Source organism: Oncorhynchus gorbuscha, linkage group LG01 (genome assembly GCF_021184085.1).
Source record: "Oncorhynchus gorbuscha isolate QuinsamMale2020 ecotype Even-year linkage group LG01, OgorEven_v1.0, whole genome shotgun sequence".
Lineage (NCBI taxonomy): Eukaryota > Metazoa > Chordata > Actinopteri > Salmoniformes > Salmonidae > Oncorhynchus > Oncorhynchus gorbuscha.
Genome location: NC_060173.1, coordinates 88,529,128 through 88,552,430, shown reverse-complemented (window position 1 = coordinate 88,552,430; position 23,303 = coordinate 88,529,128). Strand labels below are relative to the sequence as shown.

At 43.7% G+C, this 23,303-nt stretch overlaps 1 protein-coding gene across 8 annotated transcripts in view; it reads left to right on the top strand.

Annotated features, from left to right (window-relative positions):
* LOC124045236 (target of Nesh-SH3-like) overlaps positions 1-22,205 on the top strand; it is a 43,365-nt gene extending 21,160 nt beyond the window's left edge. For 3 of the 8 annotated variants that reach the window (XM_046364538.1, XM_046364562.1, XM_046364553.1), the window contains 10 exons: positions 12,850-12,924; positions 13,403-13,516; positions 13,784-13,861; positions 15,625-15,834; positions 16,489-16,594; positions 17,306-17,385; positions 19,680-19,709; positions 19,822-19,980; positions 20,141-20,263; positions 20,502-22,205. In XM_046364538.1, coding sequence (XP_046220494.1) covers positions 12,850-12,924; positions 13,403-13,516; positions 13,784-13,861; positions 15,625-15,834; positions 16,489-16,594; positions 17,306-17,385; positions 19,680-19,709; positions 19,822-19,980; positions 20,141-20,263; positions 20,502-20,617 — 1,091 coding nt within the window. In that variant the 3' untranslated portion in view covers positions 20,618-22,205. Of the gene's footprint in view, positions 1-503; positions 810-2,256; positions 2,452-12,849; positions 12,925-13,402; positions 13,517-13,783; positions 13,862-15,624; positions 15,835-16,488; positions 16,595-17,305; positions 17,386-19,679; positions 19,710-19,821; positions 19,981-20,140; positions 20,264-20,501 lie in introns of all 8 variants that reach the window. The other 5 variants (XM_046364523.1, XM_046364530.1, XM_046364545.1 and 2 more) reach the window with 3 other exon arrangements.
* Positions 22,206-23,303: the final 1,098 nt, after the last annotated feature.

The window sequence follows — 23,303 nt, the reverse complement described above, 5'->3', positions numbered from 1 at the left end:
GATGCTCATTCAAATCCCTCGTTAGGTGATCAATACTCCCTCTGTTAAAACTTCATGGATCACAGTCATCCAGTGGCACACAGCCAAATGTATTTTGGATGGCCGTCACTCACAGGTGTCCTAGGCCTGGTAGCAGCGTATGTGTGTAGTTACACGGTCGTTACACTGTAAACTGCTCCATATGGGCTCAGTTCCTTTGAAATCCAACCCTCTGTATCAACATCTTGCCAGGTATATGTTATATGCTGATTGAGGTTCAGGATAAGTTTCCCTAGCCCAAGTCGTAAACACATATCAGCCCGGTTATCGGAGAGTCTTTCTATCTATTCTCTATGGTTCTTCTATATCATCTGTTCTATGGTTTCTCTAAAACATTCTGTTTCCATGCCAATTTCTCCTCTTCGTTTTCCATTGTCAAAGACCTGTCCTTGGAGTACTGTCCGTTCTATTAGATGATATTTCTATGGCCTCATTGTACCACTCTCCTCTCTCACCCACCCCAGGACGAGCAGATCAGATCATATCTGCCTCCTCTCCTTCTGTGGATGTCCCCCGTGCCTCACCTGCCATCCCCCTGCCCTCCCCCAACCTCTCCTTACTCTCCCCTCAGCTCCTACCCGCCCCCACTCTCCCCCATGCCTCCCCCCAGCTCCTGCCCTCCCCCAACCTTCCCCTGACTTCCCCAGCTGACCCTGTACTTAACCCCAATCGTAACGGACAGAGACACAGGGGACCGGCCCAGGCTAGGCCCCAACAGGCCCAGCCGCAACAGCCTGCTAAGGTCACCCAGAACCTACAGACCCCCACGGGTAAAGATCTTGCTCTCTCCCCTCACCTAGGCTGTATCAGAGCCATAAAAACATGTATAATGGATTATTGAGTCCAAGTTTCTTATCCTCTGATAAAAAACAAAGTTCTCTCTCACACAGCTCCCAGACAAAATCAGGTGGGACAACCTCTACCAAGTTAAGCCCTCATCACTGAGAGGGCCAATAGTAACAGCCGGAGTAACGATGACAACATTTAGTCCTATCACCATCTCTGTTGTCATCCAACCTCATGAAACCCAAAGCTCTCATTTGTCATGTCTGTTCACCATCAATCAATCATTCATTGGATGTCATCGTAGCTTACACATAACACTGTGGTCATCATAGATCATACACCGTTGCTATGGGTTGAAGTTGTTTGTGTTGCACCACATACCTGTGTTCAAATACATGTGTATTTGAGTATCTGTTATTTAAAATACTTTTTGAGTACTTTCAAATACACAACTCAAAACAAGTACTTTTATTTGAGAATTTGTATGGTTATTTGTAAAAACCAAATAGTCTACCAAACGTGTTTGAGAGTATTTTTTTTCAAATACTTATTTCAAATACTATTTTCAAATACTTGCAGGTTAAATGCATTGGATTATATTAGATTATTTTCAAATACTTTCCAAGTGTATTTCTAAATACATTAAAATATTAAACTACTTGTCTTTTCAAATAAAATGTATCTGAACACTTACTTATTAGATATTTGAACCCAGGCCTGTTGTACCCTCAACCCCTTCTCCATCCTTATAGGTGCAGTGAAATGTGTTGTTTTATAGGGTTAGCCATAGTAGTACAGTGCCCCTTGAGCAAATTGTTCAAGGGAACATTGACAGATTTTTCACCTAGTCAGCTCAAGTATTCAAACCAGAGTATTACAACCTGGCTACCTGCCGCCTACCATTACAATGAACTATACACCTCCACCCCTCCATCACTCGTGCCTATCCACCTCCACCCTCATTCCACCACACTCACCACATTCCTGATCATTTCAGATACTGGAGAGTTTGCTCACTTGCATTATTCAATCGTCCAACTTTTATGGAATATAATAGAAGGTCTGTTGAAGTTTTGTTTTCGTATCCTCATGGATTCTTTTCACTTTCTTCCTTTCCACATCTGCATCTTTCTTTCATTCATTTACCCACTCACTCACTCATTCATTTACCCACTCACTCACTCATTCATTTACCCACTCACTCATTCATTTACCCACTCACTCATTCATTTACCCACTCACTCACTCATTCATTTACCCACTCACTCATTCATTTACCCACTCACTCATTCATTTACCCACTCACTCATTCATTTGTTTATCATCCAGGGCTGCTACCATCTCAGCTGATTGACCCCTGAACCTCGTCTCCATGGAATCGGACCCCGTCTCTCTCTAACCCCTCTACTACACCTCTCTTTGTTCATCTAGGTACCAGCTTCCTGAGACCTTTGACCCCTACCGAGCCTCGCTCTCCTACACGCTCTGTCGTTGTCACGGCGGCCAGAAACACAACGTTGCCTCGCAGTCGCGTCTCTCTCTACTCCACCCCTAACGGCATCAGACCTCTCTCTCTACCCAGGGACACCAACACCAACTCCTCCCTCACCTCCGACACACCAGGGGGTAATGGAGCAATCTTTTCCTCTTCTACCTCCTGCTCATCCTCCCCTTCCTTATCTTTCTCTTCCTCCCCAGCACTACCTCGGGTCTCACCCTCTCTACCTCCTCTCACTCTCTCTCACACACACAGATGAACCGATCTGGGTGGCATGGGCTCTTGGTCCAGATGTCAAATAAAATCAAATCAAATGGTATTTGTCACATACACATGGTTAGCAGATGTTAATGTGAGTGTATCGAAATGCTTGTGCTTCTAGTTCCGACAATGCAGTAATAACCAACAAGTAATCCAACTAACAATTCCAAAACTACTGTCTTATACACAGTGTAAGGGGATAAAGAATATGTACATAAGGATATATGAATGAGTGATGGTACAGAGCGGCATAGGCAAGATACAGTAGATGGTATCGAGTACAGTATATACATATGAGATGAGTATGTAAACAAAGTGGCATAGTTAAAGTGGCTAGTGATACATGTATTACATAAGGATGCAGTCGATGATATAGAGTACAGTATATACCTATGCATATGAGATTAATAATGTAGGGTAAGTAACATTATATAAGGTAGCATTGTTTAAAGTGGCTAGTGATATATTTACATAATTTCCCATCAATTCCCATTATTAAAGTGGCTAGAGTTGAGTCAGTGTCAGTGTCAGTGTGTTGGCAGCAGCCACTCAATGTTAGTGGTGGCTGTTTAACAGTCTGGTGTCCCAGCTTTGGGATGCACCTGTACTGACCTCGCCTTCTGGATGATAGCGGGGTGAACAGGCAGTGGCTCGGGTGGTTGATGTCCTTGATGATCTTTATGGCCTTCCTGTACAATCGGGTGGTGTAGGTGTCCTGGAGGGCAGGTAGTTTTCCCCCGGTGATGCGTTGTGCATACCTCACTACCCTCTGGAGAGCCTTACGGTTGTGGGCGGAGCAGTTGCCGTACCAGGCGGTGATACAGCCCGCCAGGATGCTCTCTATTGTGCATCTGTAGAAGTTTGTGAGTGCTTTTGGTGACAAGCCAAATTTATTCAGCCTCCTGAGGTTGAAGAGGCGCTGCTGCGCCTTCTTCACGATGCTGTCTGTGTGAGTGGACCAATTCAGTTTGTCTGTGATGTGTATGCCGAGGAACATAAAACTTGCTACCCTCTCCACTACTGTTCCATCGATGTGGATAGGGGGGTATTCCCTCTGCTGTTTCCTGAAGTCCACAATCATCTCCTTAGTTTTGTTGACGTTGAGTGTGAGGTTATTTTCCTGACACCACACTTCGAGGGCCCTCACCTCCTCCCTGTAGGCCGTCTCGTCGTTGTTGGTAATCAAGCCTACCACTGTTGTGTCGTCCGCAAACTTGATGATTGAGTTGGAGGCTTGCGTGGCTACGCAGTCGTGGGTGAACAGGGAGTACAGGAGAGGGCTCAGAACGCACCCTTGTGGGGCCCCAGTGTTGAGGATCAGCGGGGTGGAGATGGTGTTGCCTTGGAGGGTACTATGGTGTTGAATGCCGAGCTGTAGCCGATGAACAGCATTCTCACATAGGTATTCCTCTTGTCCAGATGGGTTAGGGCAGAGTGCAGTGTGGTTGAGATTGCATCGTCTGTGGACATATTTGGGAGGTAAGCAAATTGGAGTGGGTCTAGGGTGTCAGGTAGGGTGGAGGTGATATGGTCCTTGACTAGTCTCTCAAAACACTTCATGATGACGGAAGTGAGTGCTACGGGGCGGTAGTCGTTTAGCTCAGTTACCTTAGCTTTCTTGGGAACGGGAACAGTGGTGGCCCTCTTGAAGCATGTGGGAACAGCAGACTGGTATAGGGATTGATCGAATATGTCCGTAAACACACCGCCAGCTGGTCTGCGCATGCTCTGAGGGCGCGGCTGGGGATGCCGTCTGGGCCTGCAGCCCTGTGAGGGTTAACACGTTTAAATGTCTTACTCACCTCGGCTGCAGTGAAGGAGAGTCCGCATGTTTTCGTTGCAGGCCGTGTCAGTGGCACTGTATTGTCCTCAAAGCGGGCAAAAAAGTTATTTAGTCTGCCTGGGAGCAAGACATCCTGGTCCGTGACTGGGCTGGATTTCTTCTTGTAGTCCGTGATTGACTGCAGACCCTGCCACATGCCTCTTGTGTCTGAGCCGTTGAATTGAGATTCTACTTTGTCTCTGTACTGACGCTTGGCTTGTTTGATAGCCTTGCGGAGGGAATAGCTGCACTGTTTGTATTCGGTCATGATACCAGTCACCTTGCCCTGATTAAAAGCAGTGGTTCGCGCTTTCAGTTTCACGCGAATGCTGCCATCAATCCACGGTTTCTGGTTAGGGAATGTTTTAATCGTTGCTATGGGAACGACATCTTCAACGCACGTTCTAATGAACCATAGAATGTGTAATATGCCTAATAATGTCTGCCAATGTTTTTGGACGCATATTTGCAATCGTGTGTGTGTCCAGTACATGTGGTCCAGACAGTAAGTCTCCTTCCCTGCACCCATACTCAGAGGCCCTCCCCTTTGGCATATGTTTCACGCTTGTACCTCTAGGAACAGCGGCGTCTCGGAGGTCAGGGTCGTTAACGTGATTTACGCTCCCTATGGTCGCCCGGTCGACCGATTTATCCGGGAAGGTTGGCTGGCTCTTTGACTAGGACATAGATCACATTTACACCAGTCATGCCAAACAAAGCCAAGCACTGGGCAGCCAGCACTGGGCAGCCAGCACCACCACAGCATGGCACACACAGATCTAGTACTTCCAGATCCCTCTGAGAGGGAGAGGGGGAGAGCAGGGGAGAGAGAGGGAGAGGAGAATGCTCTACAGCAGGGGTGTCAAACACCTTTTGCCCCTGGGCCTGGATTTGGTCTTCAACCAGGTCCAACTAGGGCCACACTGAAAATTGGTTATATTTCCAAAATGTACAAAGAATTGTCCTCTATCCAATGTTTTGGGAACTTTTATTCTCCCTGACTGTCTAGCTTTCATTTTGGTGATTGTTAGCGAGCAGGACACAGTCAAGAAACTGCATGACTGTAGGTCCATTATCATTTCTACATAGTTTTAGTCATTTTGACATATATTTAAAGTATATTTGTTGGTGCTTCTGAAAGAGACAGAGTACTATGTTGGATCACACTGAAATCTGAAACTTTCCTTATTTTCCTTTCTGTCCCTTGGTTTAGAATATTCCCTCGACAGGTCTGGTACTGAGCGGTCCTCTCGTGTGTTCTTAGCATGTCTTTGCTGTGTTTTCGAGGTGTGCGGATGTGTTTAATTCAATGAGCCCTCTTCTCCCTCCAACAGCCGACTGGGAGCACAATAAGGGCCTTGCTCTTCCCAAACCTGTCATCTGGTCCAGGAAGCGACTGGGTAAAAAACAGAGACGATCATTACTTCTCAGTGTGTCTCTCCCACGAGAGATGCCATTTTGTTTTTCTTCCTTGCAGTGAGCCCTCCATGAGCTTAAGTCACAACAACCTGTTCCTGTCCTATGATTGGCCAGCTTGTCTGTATGTCCGTGTGACTGTCCATTCTTATTGGACAGCCTGTCTGTCCATCAGCATCACCATCCACTCACGTACTGTGCCTGTTATTGTTGGTGTGGGTCTGCAGGCGTGTTTGTCCATGTTTTCACTGTCAATATGACTGAGACTGAATAATAATTCTCTCCCTCTCATCATAATGCTACAGTCTGTCCCTAGACCTATTGTTCAGGTCAAAAAGAACCAAATCCTATAGTAACATGAGCTCTGGAAGCATGGCTTGAATTTTCGCACAAATCTCTCCGTGACATCAATGCATGATTTTCTCGAAAATGTGTTATATCTCAAACCCAAAATGACCACACTCACCAACGTTGACACCTCACTTCACTCTAATGACTTAGTGGCTTCAGTTTCTGCTTCAGTCTCAGCCAGTGTGTGTGTCTGTGAAACTGGGACGGTTTCAGAGGTCTTCAAGGAGCCGCAGGGCTCGCTGGAAGCAGCTCTACTCAATGAAAACACACTTTGTCTTTGCCCGCCGTCATCACACACACCACACCGCAAAAGTCAATCATTGATGTGTCCATGATGTCGAAACTATCCGTCAGTGGTGTCTGTCTGTCAGTCTTGGGCTTATTTGTGTCCTATTTACATGGTTCCAACCGCCTCCTGAAGCATGTGTTGCTCAGGGTGAATTCTGTCTCATGTTTGATTTCATGTTGTTCAACAGTAAATGTCCTCTAAATAGGTTTAAAATCATGCAGTGTTATGAGCCTATCAGTGGATAGTGTCCTTGGGTTCCTTCAGTAAGTGTTGCAACAGTGGAATATTATCTCTGGTAATATTGCTCTAGGCAAACCATAAAGCTTTGAACAGTGTTGTTTCACTGTCTCACCAGAGAGGAGTCTGACAGAAACCAGCACTCACACAACTTTACTGCTGTTTAACACTCACACTTCAAAACAGTGTGTGAGCACGTGCGTAAGAGCATGTTGTAAGTCGCTCTGGATAAGAGCGTCTGCTAAATGACTTATATTATAAATGTAATGTGTGTCACTGCTGTTGTAAAACAGTGCAGCAGTGACGTGTTTGGCACCCATCGTGCCCAGTGTGTGTTTTGTGGGGTGTTGTTGTGAGCAATCTGATTATCCCATTACCAGCTATAGGGTTCAGGATGATGAACAGAGCTTCCTGATGACATCACTTCCACATTCCCATAACTCTGATCCCCATCACACAAAGATTGACCTTTAATTTGATTTTTTATATTGAATAATATAATAATAATATATGCCATTTAGCAGACGCTTTTATCCAAAGCGACTTACAGTCATGTGTGCATACATTGCATTTAAGGAGCCACAGAGTTTTTCACACAAAATGTACATTTCCTTTGGTCTCCAGGATTTGCCCACCCTTGGCCTCAAATTCTACTTAACCTTGTCTGATCTCTGGTGCCCCACTGAGGTGTAGAGAGTTCCCTGATTTATCCCTGACAGAGTGTCGGGCATGCTGTGGTCAAATCTAGCTGTGCCAGGGGGGTCAACCCAATCCAAGTTAATATTTATGAATTGGTTGGGGGGGGGTTGACATAGGTCAAGGGTAATATTTATGAATGGCCTAGTCCTGACAAGGAGGGCTTTAGGAACATCAGAACCCCTAGAGGTGAACATGACCACTAATCATGACATGTCATGGGACCCCAGTTTCTGTCTGGAAAGAACCTGAACGGCAGAGAAGGAGCCATGCAAGCCAGGTGGTCGCAGACATTGATATTTACTGAATAGAATGAACCAGGCTATGAAGTACACAAACAACTGCCCCTATCAGTCTCAGATAGTGTCTACCACACCAAGTCTACGGTATGTCCAGTCAGTGCATTTATTCAATGAGACCTGTGCTATGGTTGTCAAACCTCAGTTTGACAACCATAGAGTAAAGCTATTCAGGGAGAATGAGTAAAGCTACCCCAGAGTAAAGCTGTTCAGGGAGAATGTTCTATTTCCTGAATGAGATTGCAAATAGTAGATCGCAGTTCAGTTTGAGTTGTTTGAGTTGTTTGAGTTCTGAGTTTGATATTCCAGTGTCTTTGAAGACTGGATGTCTGGAAACATGGCCCCAGTGATGTACTGGGCCGTACGCACTACCCTCTGTAGCCACTTACAGTCAGATGCTGAGCAGTTGCCATTCCAGGTAGTGATACAACCGGTCAGGGTGCTGTCGATGGTGCAGCTGCATAACTATTTGAGGATCTGGGGACCCATGCCAAATCGTTTAAGTCTCCTGAGGGGGAAAAATGTGTCTTGGTGTGTTTGGACCATGATAGTTTGTTGGTGATCTGGACACCAAGGAACTTGAAACTCTCAACCCCCTCCATTTCAGCACCGTCAACCTTAACGGGAGCCTGTTCGGACCTCCTTTTCCTATAGTCCACTATCAGCTCCTCTCTCTTGCTCAAATTGAGGGAGAGGTTGTTGTCCCCTATAGGCTGATGGTGTTGAAGTCATGCTTGGCCACGCAGCAGTTGGTGAACAGGAGTACAGGAGGGGCCCCAGTGTTTTTATATGAAAGCTGGTTCTACACAGAAAATTGGCCAGTGTTACCTAGAGCAGATTTTTCAGTGTAGCATTTCTAGAGTTGATTCAGGAATTAAATTAACTCTCTAATAGTGAAATTAACACTCAGTAGTGTAAAATAACCCCAGTGTTGGTGTTAATAACCAGTATTGAATGTGAGAGTGTGATTGTGTCAGTTTTACTGTGTGGAAACGTTCCCATCAAAACCAAGGCCATCATTATCATAATTCCCAGAATGCTCTACTGCATTAAAACATTTAAATAATTATTTTTAATATATGTGTTTTTGCATGTACATTGATTGCTTGATACATTTTTCTAAACTAATCCAATCAGTTAGTTAGACTTATTGCACCCGTTACTAAAATGGTTGTTCCAGCTTAAATTGATTAGGCAGTCTCCTTTATAGTAGTCTCATTTACTAACCCTGACAGTCATTCTGAATGCAGGTTACAGGTGAATAAAAATTCAAACTTTTGGATGTCTTATCCCTGGCTGGATTCCATCACAATGTGCTTGCAGGCTTCACGTGGCACGTAAACCAGGAGGTTACTAACACCACTGTGTTAGGGTAAAACTTGACCATCAAAGTAAGGCTTTATGATACACAGTATCAGTCAAAGGTTTGGACACACCTACTCATTCAAGGGTTTTTCTTTCTTTTTACTATTTTCTACATTGTAAAATAATATTGAAGACATCAAAACTATGAAATTGTAGCCACCCTTTGCCTTGATGACAATTTTGCACATTTTGGCATTCTCTCAACCAGCTTCATGAGGTAGTCACCTGGAATGCATTTATAATATATGCCATTTAGCAGACGCTTTTATCCAAAGCGACTTACAGTCATGTGTGCATACATTCTACGTATGGGTGGTCCCGGGGATTGAACCCACTACCCTGGCGTTACAAGCACCATGCTCTACCAACTGAGCTACAAGTGTGCCTTGTTAAAAGTTCATTTGTGGAAAGTCTTTCCTTAATGCATTTGAGCCAATAAGTTGTGTTGTGACATGGTAAGGGTGGTATACAGAAGATTTGGTAAAAGACCAAGTCCATATTTTGGCAAGAACAGATCAAATAAGCAGAGAGAAACGACAGTCCATCATTACTTTAAGACATGAAGGTCAGTCAATCCAGAACATTTCAAGAACTTTGAAAGTTTCTTCAAGTACAGTCACAATAACCATCAAGCGCTATGATGAAACTGGCTCTCATGAGGACTGCCACAGGCAAGGAAGACCCAGCGTTACTTCTGCTGTAGAGGATAAGTTCATTAGAGTTAACTGCCCAAATAAATGCTTCACAGAGTTCAAGCAACAGATATGTCAACATCAACTGTTCAGAGGAGACTGTGGGAAACAGACCTTCGTGGTCAAATTTCTGCAAAGAAACCACTACTAAAGGACACTAATAATAAGAAGAGACTTGCTTGGGCCAAGAAACATGAGCAACGGAAATTAGACTGGTGGAAATCTGTCCTTTGGTCTGATGAGTCCAAACTTTGGTTCCAACCGCCATATCTTTGTAAGGTGCAGAGTAGGTGAACGGATGATCTCGGCATGTGTGGTTCCCACCATGAAGCATGGAGGAAGAGGTGTGGGGGTGTTTTGCTGGTGACACTGTCAGTGATTTATTTAGAATTCAAGGCACACTTAACCAGCATGGCTATCACAGCATTCTGCAGCGTTACACCATCCCATCTGGTTTGCGCTTAGGGGGACCATCATTTGTTTTTTAACAGGACAATGACCCAACACACCTCCAGGCTGTGTAAGGTCTATTTGACCAAAAACGAGAGTGGTTGAGTGCTGCATCAGATGACCTGGCCTCCAAAATCACCTGACCTCAACCCAATTGAGATGGTTTGGGATGAGTTGGACCGCAGAGTGAAGGGAAAGCAGCCAACACATGCTCAGCATACAGTGCCTTGCGAAAGTATTCAGCCCCCTTGAACTTTGCGACCTTTTGCCACATTTCAGGCTTCAAACATAAAGATATAAAAGATATACTGTATTTTTTTGTGAAGAATCAACAACAAGTGGGACACAATCATGAAGTGGAACGACATTTATTGGATATTTCAAACTTTTTTAACAAATCAAAAACAGAAAAATTGGGCGTGCAAAATTATTCAGCCCCCTTAAGTTAATACTTTGTAGCGCCACCTTTTGCTGCGATTACAGCTGTAAGTCACTTGGGGTATGTCTCTATCAGTTTTGCACATCGAGAGACTCAATTTTTTTCCCATTCCTCCTTGCAAAACAGCTCGAGCTCAGTGAGGTTGGATGGAGAGCATTTGTGAACAGCAGTTTTCAGTTCTTTCCACAGATTCTCGATTGGATTCAGGTCTGGACTTTGACTTGGCAATTCTAACACCTGGATATGTTTATTTTTGAACCATTCCATTGTAGATTTTGCTTTATGTTTTGGATCATTGTCTTGTTGGAAGACAAATCTCCGTCCCAGTCTCAGGTCTTTTGCAGACTCCATCAGGTTTTCTTCCAGAATGGTCCTGTATTTGGCTCCATCCATCTTCCCATCAATTTTAACCATATTCCCTGTCCCTGCTGAAGAAAAGCGGGCCCAAACCATGATGCTGCCACCACCATGTTTGACAGTGGGGATGATGTGTTCAGGGTGATGAGCTGTGTTGCTTTTACGCCAAACATAACGTTTTGCATTGTTGCCAAAAAGTTCAATTTTGGTTTCATCTGACCAGAGCATCTTCTTCCACATGTTTGGTGTGTCTCCCAGGTGGCTTGTGGCAAACTTTAAACAACACTTTTTATGGATATCTTTAAGAAATGGCTTTCTTCTTGCCACTCTTCCATAAAGGCCAGATTTGTGCAATATACGACAGAGTGATCATGGGCCTCTTGGCTGCATCTCTGATCAGTCTTCTCCTTGTATGAGCTGAAAGTTTAGAGGGACGGCCAGGTCTTGGTAGATTTGCAGTGGTCTGATACTCCTTCCATTTCAATATTATCGCTTGCACAGTGCTCCTTGGGATGTTTAAAGCTTGGCAAATCTTTTTGTATCCAAATCCGGCTTTAAACCTCTTCACAACAGTATCTCGGACCTGCCTGGTGTGTTCCTTGTTCTTCATGATGCTCTCTGCGCTTTCAACGGACCTCTGAGACTATCACAGTGCAGGTGCATTTATACGGAGACTTGATTACACACAGGTGGATTGTATTTATCATCATTAGTCATTTAGGTCAACATTGGATCATTCAGAGATCCTCACTGAACTTCTGGAGAGAGTTTGCTGCACTGAAAGTAAAGGGGCTGAATAATTTTCCACACCCAATTTTTCAGTTTTTGATTTGTTAAAAAAGTTTGAAATATCCAATAAATGTCGTTCCACTTCATTATTGTGTCCCACTTGTTGTTGATTCTTCACAAAAAATACAGTTTTATATCTTTATGTTTGAAGCCTTAAATGTGGCAAAAGGTCGCAAAGTTCAAGGGGGCCGAATACTTTCGCAAGGCACTGTATATTGAGCTCTGGCTCCCTCTTTAGTAATTTGTGTGTCTTAATGTTTAATTCAGTGCTTAAAGCATCAGAGTGACCTCAAAATATTTTCCTGGATGATTTGTCCTCAGGGTTTCGGCTGCCAAATAAATTATGTTATACTCACAGACATCATTTTAACAGTTTTTTAGTTTCTATCCAAATCTACCAATTATATGCATATCCTAGCTTCTGGGGCTGAGTAGCACGCAGTTTACTTTGGGCACACTTTTCATCCGGATGTGAAAATAGTGCCCCCTAGCCTTCACCGAACACTGAGTGACCTTGTCAAGAGATACCGACCTCTTGGTGTAATGGTTAAAAATACTATATTAGGTGTTATTGCATAACACCATTGGTGCAAACTATAGGCACTTCCTAGTAAATGTAACACTCAAAAGTGTGGACCTGTATATAGACACTGGCACAGTGTTAAATGTGACTGTTAGTGTATAACACTGGATCATTTGCTGTGTAGTAGGGTTATGGTGGAAGGTTATTAAGAGTTGACATGTTTGGGGTTAGTCACATAGACTATGGCGGTGCAATGTAGTAGAAATTCTCAAGATACTTTAAAAAAACCATTTCAAGTCCAATCTATTGAACCTGTTTGAATGGCATTGCTCCTCGGGGGTGGTCACAGTTAGCACTCTCCTCCACCCCCGTCTTTTCTCCATGGTTTCAGTTGACACTGCAACTTCTCTCTTCTATATCCCCCTTTTTCAAAAGCACAACATCCATCCTCACTTATGAGTTTAGGGCTCTCTTCAGTGCACTCCAGCAGCCTCCATTGCTGTTTCAGTTCCTAACCCTAACATGGCCTCTATTTCCCAGGCTCCCCTGCAGCTCTGCAACCCTTTCTTCCTGTCAACAAGAGGCCCAACCTGGTGGGGAAATCAGGGGACAAGGGTGAGGGCAACACTGACCAATGTTTTGACTACTGAATATTTTGACTTCTGTTTAAGCAACACTTTACCAAAATGTTCCACATTTTGCACTTAATTTTGCTGTCATCTTGATGATTCTATTTTAACAACCTTCCCTCAGTTAAGTTTTATTTAGATTCTAAAGCACCTTGCACTTCTCTGAAGAATACTCACACAGCTTGCGACGCCTGTGTGTGTGTGTCTGTGTGTGTGTTTGTGTGTGCGTGTGTGCGTTTGTCTGAGTGTGTGTAAGTGCGTGTGCCTGTGTGTATGCAGTATGTTTGTGTTGTTCTGACTGACTTCTCTTACGAAACACCAACACGATGCAACACACATATTTCATATCTTCTCCCTCAGCAGGAAAACAACTCAGATTCACCTGGGTGATGTCTGCAGCAGATGACCATAACTGTATTTGTAGTTTACATGACTGAGTAGTGTTCGGTCCCGTCTGTCCTCAGACAAGCTGATGGACCTGAAGCAGGGAGACAAAGCGTCCATCTTGAGGTCCTTCCCTCTAGTCACGGCTAAGCCCACCAAACAAAAGACCACAACCCTCACCCCGGCCTTGAATGGTAAGATTCAGTGATGAGTGCACTTTCGTTTATAATAATGTCTTTGTGCATTCATGTTTGTACATGTGTGTAACCATGTAGGTGTGTGTTTGAATCATGCTACATCTGAGTTTAATAGTTAGTGTGAAAGGTTATCTGAGTTCAGCGAGAGAGAGAGAGACCAAAGCTTGATGAGAGAGCTGCCAGGGAATGCTAACACATCACAGTACTATTCATAACAAACTTCTCACTCTGCGGTTCTCAATCTCATCTTCCGTCTTTCTGTAGCCACAGGTGACAACTCCTCTGTGTTCAGCTCTCTCCCTACTTCGGAAGTGGACGCCATGGGCAAGAAGCGCTTCGTAGGTAAGGACACATAACGGTCTTCAACTAACCCACATGATTAAACTCACAGTGGACAGGGCCGGAGAATCCCGGGTGTGGCGCTGGTAAAAAAAGGGGGGAAATTGATCTTGCAACTGGAGGGCTGCTGGGTTAATAATCCTAACAGCAATCCCCTATTGTTGGGCCCTTGAGCAAGGCCCTTAACCCCACCCCACAACCCCATCCAGGCGCGCTGCACTGCAGCTTGACCCTGTGCTCCTCTCACCTGTGTGTCTGTATGATGTGTGCAGGAGGGAGCTGTGACAATGGACAATGAAAGTTGTATTGTTTCACTGTGGACATTAACCCGGAGAACAAAAACCTTTCGTGCTTCCTCTTACCGCCAGTTGTTTTGGATTGTCTTGCCTATATTCACTATCCAGATTCTTGGATGAGCTCCAGTTGACTTAGAGGTCTTGTCTACGGAGTACAAAGCAGATCAATGAGTTAGCCTAATTTTGATAAACAACACATTTTCTGGTTCATTAAGAAAGCCAAACTTCGTAAGTGTTTTGGGGTGTTGAGTCAATTAGACTATGCTCGTTTCAAGCTTATCTTTCAAAAAAATAAAACGTTATTTCATTATATAGTGTTTAGGCAAGTTAGCTGGCTTACCAACCTGGTCTCAGAGCATTTCGTATCATTCGTATCAATCCAAAGCACTCCATTTGGTATTTTATTAGGATCCCCATTAGCTGTTGCAAAAGACGCAGCTACTCTTGCTGGGGTCCACACAAAACATGCAACATAATACAGAATGACATAATACAGAACATCATTAGACAAGAACAGCTCAAGGACAGAACTACATACATTTTTAGAAATGCATACACACAAACTATCATATAATTTAGTATGATATGTTGCAAATTACAATTCGTATGATATGTTATGAATTTGCAAAATGTACAATTTTTTTTGTGGCTAACGTTAGCTAGGGTTAGCGTTGAGGTTAGGAGTTAAGTTAAAGGGTTAGTGTTAGGGGAAGGGTTAGCTAGAAGGGTTAGGGGAAGGTTTAGCTAACATGCTAAGTAGTTGCAAAGTAGCTAAAAAGTAGTAAGCAGTTGAAAATTAGCTAAAGTTGTCTGTGATGAGATTCAACCACACAACCTTTGGGTCGATAGACGTTTGCGTTATACACCCACCCATCCACCCTCCTTTCCTTTGCCTTAAGTAACCGTTTGTCTTATGTAACCATACCAAACCTAACGTATACTAATTTCAGTGTCCCAGATTTACATGCACTATGTTACGTCTAGTCTATGAGACCAGGCTGTGCTTACTTACTCCTTTCTACTGCTTTGTAGTATACCACTCTGATGTGAGAAATGTAAACAACAATACAACTATACTGCTGATCATAAGCTGTTTGAGATTTGTTTCAATGGCTGCAAAGTATAGGAATTTGACAAATATTCAATTAATTTCCTGTTTGTAATTAATGTGTCTTGAACGCAGAAGGAATACAATTTATGGCACTACAATATAGTGCATTGAAATACATTTAAATAAATCTGTAGTTATTTTTTCATTATTTTTCCTTTTCCAATTGTGCTCCTCTGTAGCTCAGTTGATAGAACATGGGCCTTGCCACAGCAGGATAACTAGTTTGATTCCTGCAATCACCCTTACGTAAAATGTATGCACGCATGGTCGTCGCTTTGGATAAAAGCGTCTGCTAAATGGCATATATTGTCTTTGAAGTTATTATTGGTTGAACACCAATTCTTTAATTTCTCCTGCAGCCCCTCATGTGATCTATAAGACTGACAAGAAGCCAGACGAACCGTGTTCCATAACAAAGTCCCTCAGCTTCTTCCCTGAGGAGGAGGGGGTGGAGCAGAACATCACCGCACCCCCTCGCTTGCCCCCCTCCAACCTCACCGTGGTTACTGTAGAGGGATGCCCCTCCTTCGTCATCCTGGACTGGGAGAAGACCGACAACGACACCACAGGTTAAGGGGGAATTGTGCTTGTGTTTGTGTGTGTGTGTGCGTGCGTGCGTGTGTGTGCGTGCATGTACGTGCATGTGTGCGTGTGTGTGCGTGCATGTGCGTGCGTGCGTGTATGTGTGTGCGTGCGTGTGTGTGCGTGCATGTGCGTGCGTGCGTGCATGTATGTGTGTGCGTGCGTGTGTGTGCGTGCGTGCAGCAGCACATACCCAAAGAGGTTCATAAAACACTCCTGGTTATGGAAGAGTGAAGTCCTAACGCAAAAGACTCTGTTACAATGGGTATTTTAATAACGTTATGAAACTCTATCTGTGCTCAATCAGGATATTTCTCTCTACAATGAAAACAAGTTGTGGAGATTTGAGACTACATACACAACATGTTTAATTACATCTTTACAACTTCATATCATACAGATGGGATATTACATAAACATTTTAATTTAAAATGTGCACAGCAGCATCTTAACGAGGCAAGTATAAACATTTGACACAGGATTGAGAGGATTTGGGTGGGGTTGGCAAGGATTGGCCATTAAAATGTTTATGTTAATATCCCATCTGTATGATATGAAGTTGTAAAGATGTAATTAAAAATGTTGTGTGTGGATGTGTGGATGTGATTCCATGTGTGGATTTCCTGCTTCCCCTTTGACAGAGTATGAGGTAATTTCAAGAACCCATGGTCCCAATGGAGAAGAGGTGTCCATCCTGACCACCAACCAGACTCACACTGCAGTGGAGAACCTAAAACCAGAGAACAGGTGTGTGTCTATGTTTGTTTTTATGTGGTGTGTGGAGGATTGCTGAAGCAGGGTTGGGTTGGTAAGGCTCAATGTGTTTATTAACGATGCTGGATCCTGGTCTTGGTTTTGGCTGGGATCTACAGATTCAGAGTATAAACCAGATTTACCAGAACCTACCACTGGGCTGGATTTGCCCGCCCACAGACCACCATCTAAACATCACACATGGAACAGCCATTAGAATGGTGTGTGTGTGTGTGTGTGTGTGTGTGTGTGTGTGTGTGTGTGTGTGTGTGTGTGTGTGTGTGTGTGTGTGTGTGTGTGTGTGTGTGTGTGTGTGTGTGTGTGTGTGTGTGTGTGTGTGTGTGTGCGAGGTATTGAGTGTTAGTATGTGTGTCTGTGAAAGAGAGAAGGGGATAGAAAGACAGAAAGAAAGAGAGAGGGAGGAAAATGGAGAGAGAAATCACTGGCCTCGATGCACTCAAGGCTGTCTGGAGAATATAGATATCAAGTGTCACAGTGTTGGAGATGGGTGGAATATAAACTCAAGCTCCACAAAAGTTATGATTATGGTGAACAAGAGTGACTAAGGTTTCCTTTACTAGGAAAGCTATCAGCATGGCATTTGGGATTGAAAGTATATCAAAAATTAGATTTCGGTATTTACTGAGCTAGGCACACCAGTGCCTTGACACCGTGTTGACTATTTATCTTTCCCTTCTTTTTCAGTTACGAGTTCAAAGTGAAACCCAAGAATGAGCTTGGGGAAGGGCCTGCCAGCGAGCCAGTGTTGTTCAACACAGAGTCAGGTAGGCGGAGAGTGGAAATGGACTCCCAGCCAATGTATCGGATTACACTTGTGTAATGGAGCCGGAATGGAGGCCAGCTCCAGATAGCCGTTCCACCGGCATGGATGGATCTAGAATTAGCTTATCTTTCCCATATCCTAACATTAGGCACCGATCCAATCAGATCGAGCGTTGACAACCGCATAGTGGATGTTTTGGTGGTGTTGGAGGTGTAACTATGGTATGACCTGACAAATCAGTGAGCGGCTGCTTTTGTATGTCACAAACCACTCCTTTTCTTATTATTCCTGCCCTGTTAGCACTTCAAAATGGCAATAGAAAATGTAGAAATAACGACAGGCTAATGCATGTTTTCATGTTCATTTGGATGGGGGAATTTAAAACCTATCACCATCTAATCGAGGTGGAAATAACACATGGGAGTGTTTGAAAGTAACGTGCCTGCATGAACTTCTAACGCAGATGGGTCGGATGTGATGTCGGGTGTGTTTTTCCCCGTTTTTTTCCCATCCAATGGCAGTGTCCGCAATAAGGTAACACAAGGAGCTGCAAGGAGCAGCTCTAACACAGTTCCACATCCAACACCGGCAAAACAACCACTATGTGGATGTCTGCTACCGCAGATCTGATATCATCTAGCACTGAAGCGTTGATGGAAAGAATGCAAAACTGACCTTAGATCAGTGTCTAGACCACAATTCCCACCGATAGCATCATAGAGCCCCATTAGCTGTGCTGGTGAATTAGTAAAAGTCAATCATCAATCAGCAACCACTCCGACTGTTTCAATTGTAATACTTTGCATTAGCCTGGTTTAGCCTCTAAGTGACGTATCTAACAGGTTCGCTGATAGCTTTCCAGATGTGTCGCAAATTAGTCATTTGTTAATAGGACATCGTAGCCTTTATCTAATAATGTGTGTAAATAGTTAGCTGCTTGCTACCTACCTATTTTTAGTAATTTAGCAGACGCTTTTATCCAGAATGACTTCCACTGGTGAGTGCATACATTTTTCATACTTAAAAAACAAACAAATCTCTCTCTCTCTCGCTTCTTCATTTTGGAAGATTTAAAAAAAAAACTGTTCAACTATTGTCTTTCTCTCTTTTTGAGTCAACTAATCACCACATTTTATGCACTGCAGTGCAGATTCATTCTCTGATCCTTTGATTGGGTGGACAACATGTCAGTTCATGCTGCAAGAGCTCTGATAGGTTGGAGGACGTCCTCCCGGAAGTTGTCATAATTACTGTGTAACTTTATGGAAGGGGGTGAGAACCATGAGCCTCCTAGGTTTTGTATTGAAGTCAATGTACCCAGAGTAAGACAGAAGCTAGCTGTCCTCCAGCTACACCATGGTGCTACCCAACAGAGTGCTGTGGAGGTTACTGTAGACTTCATAGACTTGTTACTTCATTGCAAAACAGTGTGCTTTCGTCAATTATTTGGTGATGTGAATTTATTTAGTATAGTTTTTAGTAATGTTTCACTATTTTTATTTTTATGAAATTCACTGAGGAGGATCAATCCCCTTCCACCTCTGAGGAGCCTCCACTGCCCTACTCCCGTACATAACACACACTTCCTCCAGGAAGAGATGGAGAGCTAACGCCAGAGTGCAACTTTCCGAAGGGAGGGTATAGGGACCTGATCATATTGGACATTGATAGGCTTAGAGTTTAAGCCCTCATGGTCAGGGAAAACTCTTGGCCCAAGTCATACTCACATAATAGTTACAGATGGACCAGATTTTTGGAGTAATATCATATCCGTTATGCACACTAAAATACTCGATCAACTCAATGAGCTAATTTGATCCAAGGCAACATTGTGTCTAAACAGTAATAATACTCCACTGGGACTGTAATGAGCTAATGTCCAACGCTATGGTGAAAGTACTAATAGAGAAGAGTGATTGGTCAAATGGTTCTTTACCCTGTTGTGAAATCCCTGGGAGACACAACGTTTTATGTGCTAACTAGGACAATGTGCTAACTAGGACAATGTGCTAACTAGGACAATGTGCTAACTAGGACAATGTGCTAGCTACAACAATGTGCTAACTAGGACAATGTGCAAACTAGAACAATGTGCTAACTGGGACAATGTGCTAACTAGGACAATGTGCTAACTAGAACAATGTAATGTGTTTTTGTTGTAATCTGAACCATGGTTTTAATTTGATCTGTTATTTCCCAAGGGTAAGTATTGTTCTATTACTGTATTAATGTGGTAATAATGGACTGATGTGTGACTAACGATGCCTTCTCTCCTTTACTCTCTCTCCTCTATAGCGGACCCTCGGGTGAGTGAGAATGTCTCAGGTGAGTGGACTCTCATTATGTCATGTTCACACATCTTTCCTCCCTAGTTTGTATCCCATTCTCCGTGCCTTACATGTCAATCCTTAGATCTTGTTTTCTCTGCTCCCTCCAGGTAAAGATGCTATCTGGACACAGTTCCCGTTCAAGGCAGATTCCTACTCGGAGTGTAACGGGAAGCAGTATGTGAAGAGGACCTGGTACCGCAAGTTTGTGGGCATTCAGCTGTGCAACTCCCTTAGATACAAGATCTACATGAGCGACTCGCTCACCGGTCAGTATAGTATAGTAAGAGTGTTTGTCTATGTTTTACTGTCTATACTATTCCTTGTATTTGTGCATGTACGTACATGAAGAGTTTATAGGTTACATTGGAATTTTCAACAAGGTTTATCTAACCAGAGCCATAACCTTTGACCTCTGACCTTGTGCAGGCAAATTCTACAACATCGGGGACCAAACAGGTCATGGGGAGGACCACTGCCAGTTTGTAGATTCTTTCCTGGACGGACAAACAGGCAGCCAGCTATTGGCCGACCAACTACCCAGCCGATCAGGTAGAGTACTGGGCCAAATACTGGAACCCGTTAGAGACATTTGTGGGAAAGAACTGTAGACACATGTACAGGTGCCCATGACCACGGTTCTTGGTCACTTTTCAATGACTACAGAAGTTTGATGTTTCAGGGTTAACTGTGGGAAACACTGATCTCTAGACTATGTTAAAAGACCATTCACATTCCAAACCATTTGTAAAAGGAGTGTTCTCATATTCCCTCTGCTTTATTGTCTCAGGCTTCTACCGGGCTATGCGTCAGGAACCGGTCAACTTTGGCGAGATCGGAGGGAACTCGCACGCCACCTACGTCGGCTGGTACGAGTGCGGAACACCCATACCTGGGAAATGGTAAGACCCCTCCACCAGAGGGGTAGCCAAGAAGATGCCTGACTGGAAGAATGATGATCTCACCACGGTGAGAGGAGGAGGACTGAGGAGGTTTCAGTGGCCCTTGAGGTGGGCTTCTCCCTCTTGTTACCATGGAGACTGCATCAGTATGTTACCATGGAGATGCATCTGTCTGTCTGTCAGATGGTGATGGCCCACATTACATTGTATAAAAGTGTACAGGACCATACCTTGTCATGGAACTCTGAGTTCTTTTGTCATATCTCCTTAGGGGATCTATTCAATCCGCATACCGGAAGTTCAGCTTTACAGTGTGATTGAATATTTAAAGGCAACGTTCCTGCTTTAGCAGAGACTGCTTTTACGATAAACACTGCTTATGTCGGCTAATATCCGAAATGACCTTTAAATTTCCATCACGGAATCTGTTACTCTTCAGCTTTACAGACTGAACCGAGCCCTAAGTCTCATCTCACTATTTATCAAACAGGACATGAGGCAGTCCTCAAAGCCTGTAAAAACAGTAGAGAAGTTAATAAAGGTGTGTCAGAGTGCTTCAAGAGGTTACATATGATCGCCGGAAACTGTTGGGAAGCTGGCTCCCTGAAAATGTAATGACGTGTATGATGTTATTTATCAAGCAGTTGTTGTTCAATGTTCCTTGTGGTTTATATTAGCCAGTCTGCTAAAAGGGTTGCTATAACACAAAAGCCTCTGCAAAGAAAGAAAGAAAGCATTACACAGGCACACACACACTAAATTCGTCACTCATACACACATACTCAATACCCTTTCTTGATTGGTCCTGTAGGATTGACAGTTGCGGTTTGCACAATATGACATTTTTATTTATATTTTACCACAGCATTGTTGAATACTTGTTTCTGATATGCTAGAAGGGCATTCTAGAATGGACATAAAAAACATAACTGGACGGCTAGAAAAGATATCAGGACGCAATATTCGCCTACAGATGCAGACTGTACTTGCTACAAAGTTACAGAAAGCTAAACCATCCACCACACTAACGGAAATTGGATACATTGTAAATGCAGGTCCAACGAGGAAAAACATAGCTAGCTAGCATTGATTTGTTTATGCAGAGACATATATTTTTGGAGCATCTGATGGTCTAACGTGGTGAGTAGTGCTGCTGAGGTGACTATTATCGCCACACCGGCAGTCATGAGTCATGACTGCAGTAAAATCCTAGGTGACCTTTGAGTCACAGTATTCTCCTCTTATGCACTCTGGACATGTGTTAGTAGTACCCAACTCATTTCTAATGATCAACAGGTCACTAATGGCCTGGTGATCAGGACTCTGTTGTCCCTCTAACCACTCTGACATGAATGCAAATGAAATAAAAAACACTTATCATCAGAACAGCATGATGCTTTTAAATCTCACCTCACTATGATGATCAATTTGAAGAAAGAAGTTCAACAATAGGTTGAAACTGAGTAGAAAACATGGTCGTTGTGTACAGTGGGGCAAAAAAGTATTTAGTCAGCCACCAATTGTGCAAGTTCTCCCAATTAAAAAGATGAGAGAGGCCTGTAATTTTCATCATAGGTACACTTTAACTATGACAGACAAAATGAGAAATAAATCCAGAAAATCACATTGTAGGATTTTTAATGAATTTATTTGCAAATTATGGTGGAAAATAAGTATTTGGTCACCTACAAACAAGCAAGATTTCTGGCACTCACAGACCTGTAACTTCTTCTTTAAGAGGCTCCTCTGTCCTCCACCTGTATTAATGGCACCTGTCTGAACTTGTTATCAGTATAAAAGACACCTGTCCACAACCTCAAACAGTCACACTCCAAACTCCACTGAGGCCAAGACCAAAGAGCTGTCAAAGGACACCAGAAACAAAATTGTAGACCTGCACCAGGCTGGGAAGACTGAATCTGCAATAGGTAAGCAGCTTGGTTTGAAGAAATCAACTGTGGGAGCAATTAATAGGAAACGGAAGACATACAAGACAACTGATAATCTCCCTCGATCTGGGGCTCCACGCAAGATCTCACCCCGTGGGGTCAAAATGATCACAAGAATGGTGAGCAAAAATCCCAGAACCACACGGTGGGACCTAGTGAATGACCTGCCGAGAGCTGGGACCAAAGTAACAAAGCCTACCATCAGTAACACACTACGCCGCCAGGGACTCAAATCCTGCAGTGCCAGACGTGTCCCCCTGCTTAAGCCAGTACATGTCCAGGCCCGTCTGAAGTTTGCTAGAGAGTATTTGGATGATCCAGAAGAAGATTGGGAGAATGTCATATGGTCAGATGAAACCAAAATATAACCTTTAGGTAAAAACTCAACTCGTCGTGTTTGGAGGACAAAGAATGCTGAGTTGCATCCAAAGAACACCATACCTACTGTGAAGCATGGGGGTGGAAACATCATGCTTTGGGGCTGTTTTTCTGCAAAGGGACCAGGACGACTGATCCGTGTAAAGGAAAGAATGAATGGGGCCATGTATCGTGAGATTTTGAGTGAAAACCTCCTTCCATCAGCAAGGGCATTGAAGATGAAACGTGGCTGGGTCTTTCAGCATGACAATGATCCCAAACACACCGCCCGGGCAACGAAGGAGTGGCTTCGTAACAAGCATTTCAAGGTCCTGGAGTGGCCTTGCTAGTCTCCAGATCTCAACCCCATAGAAAATCTTTGGA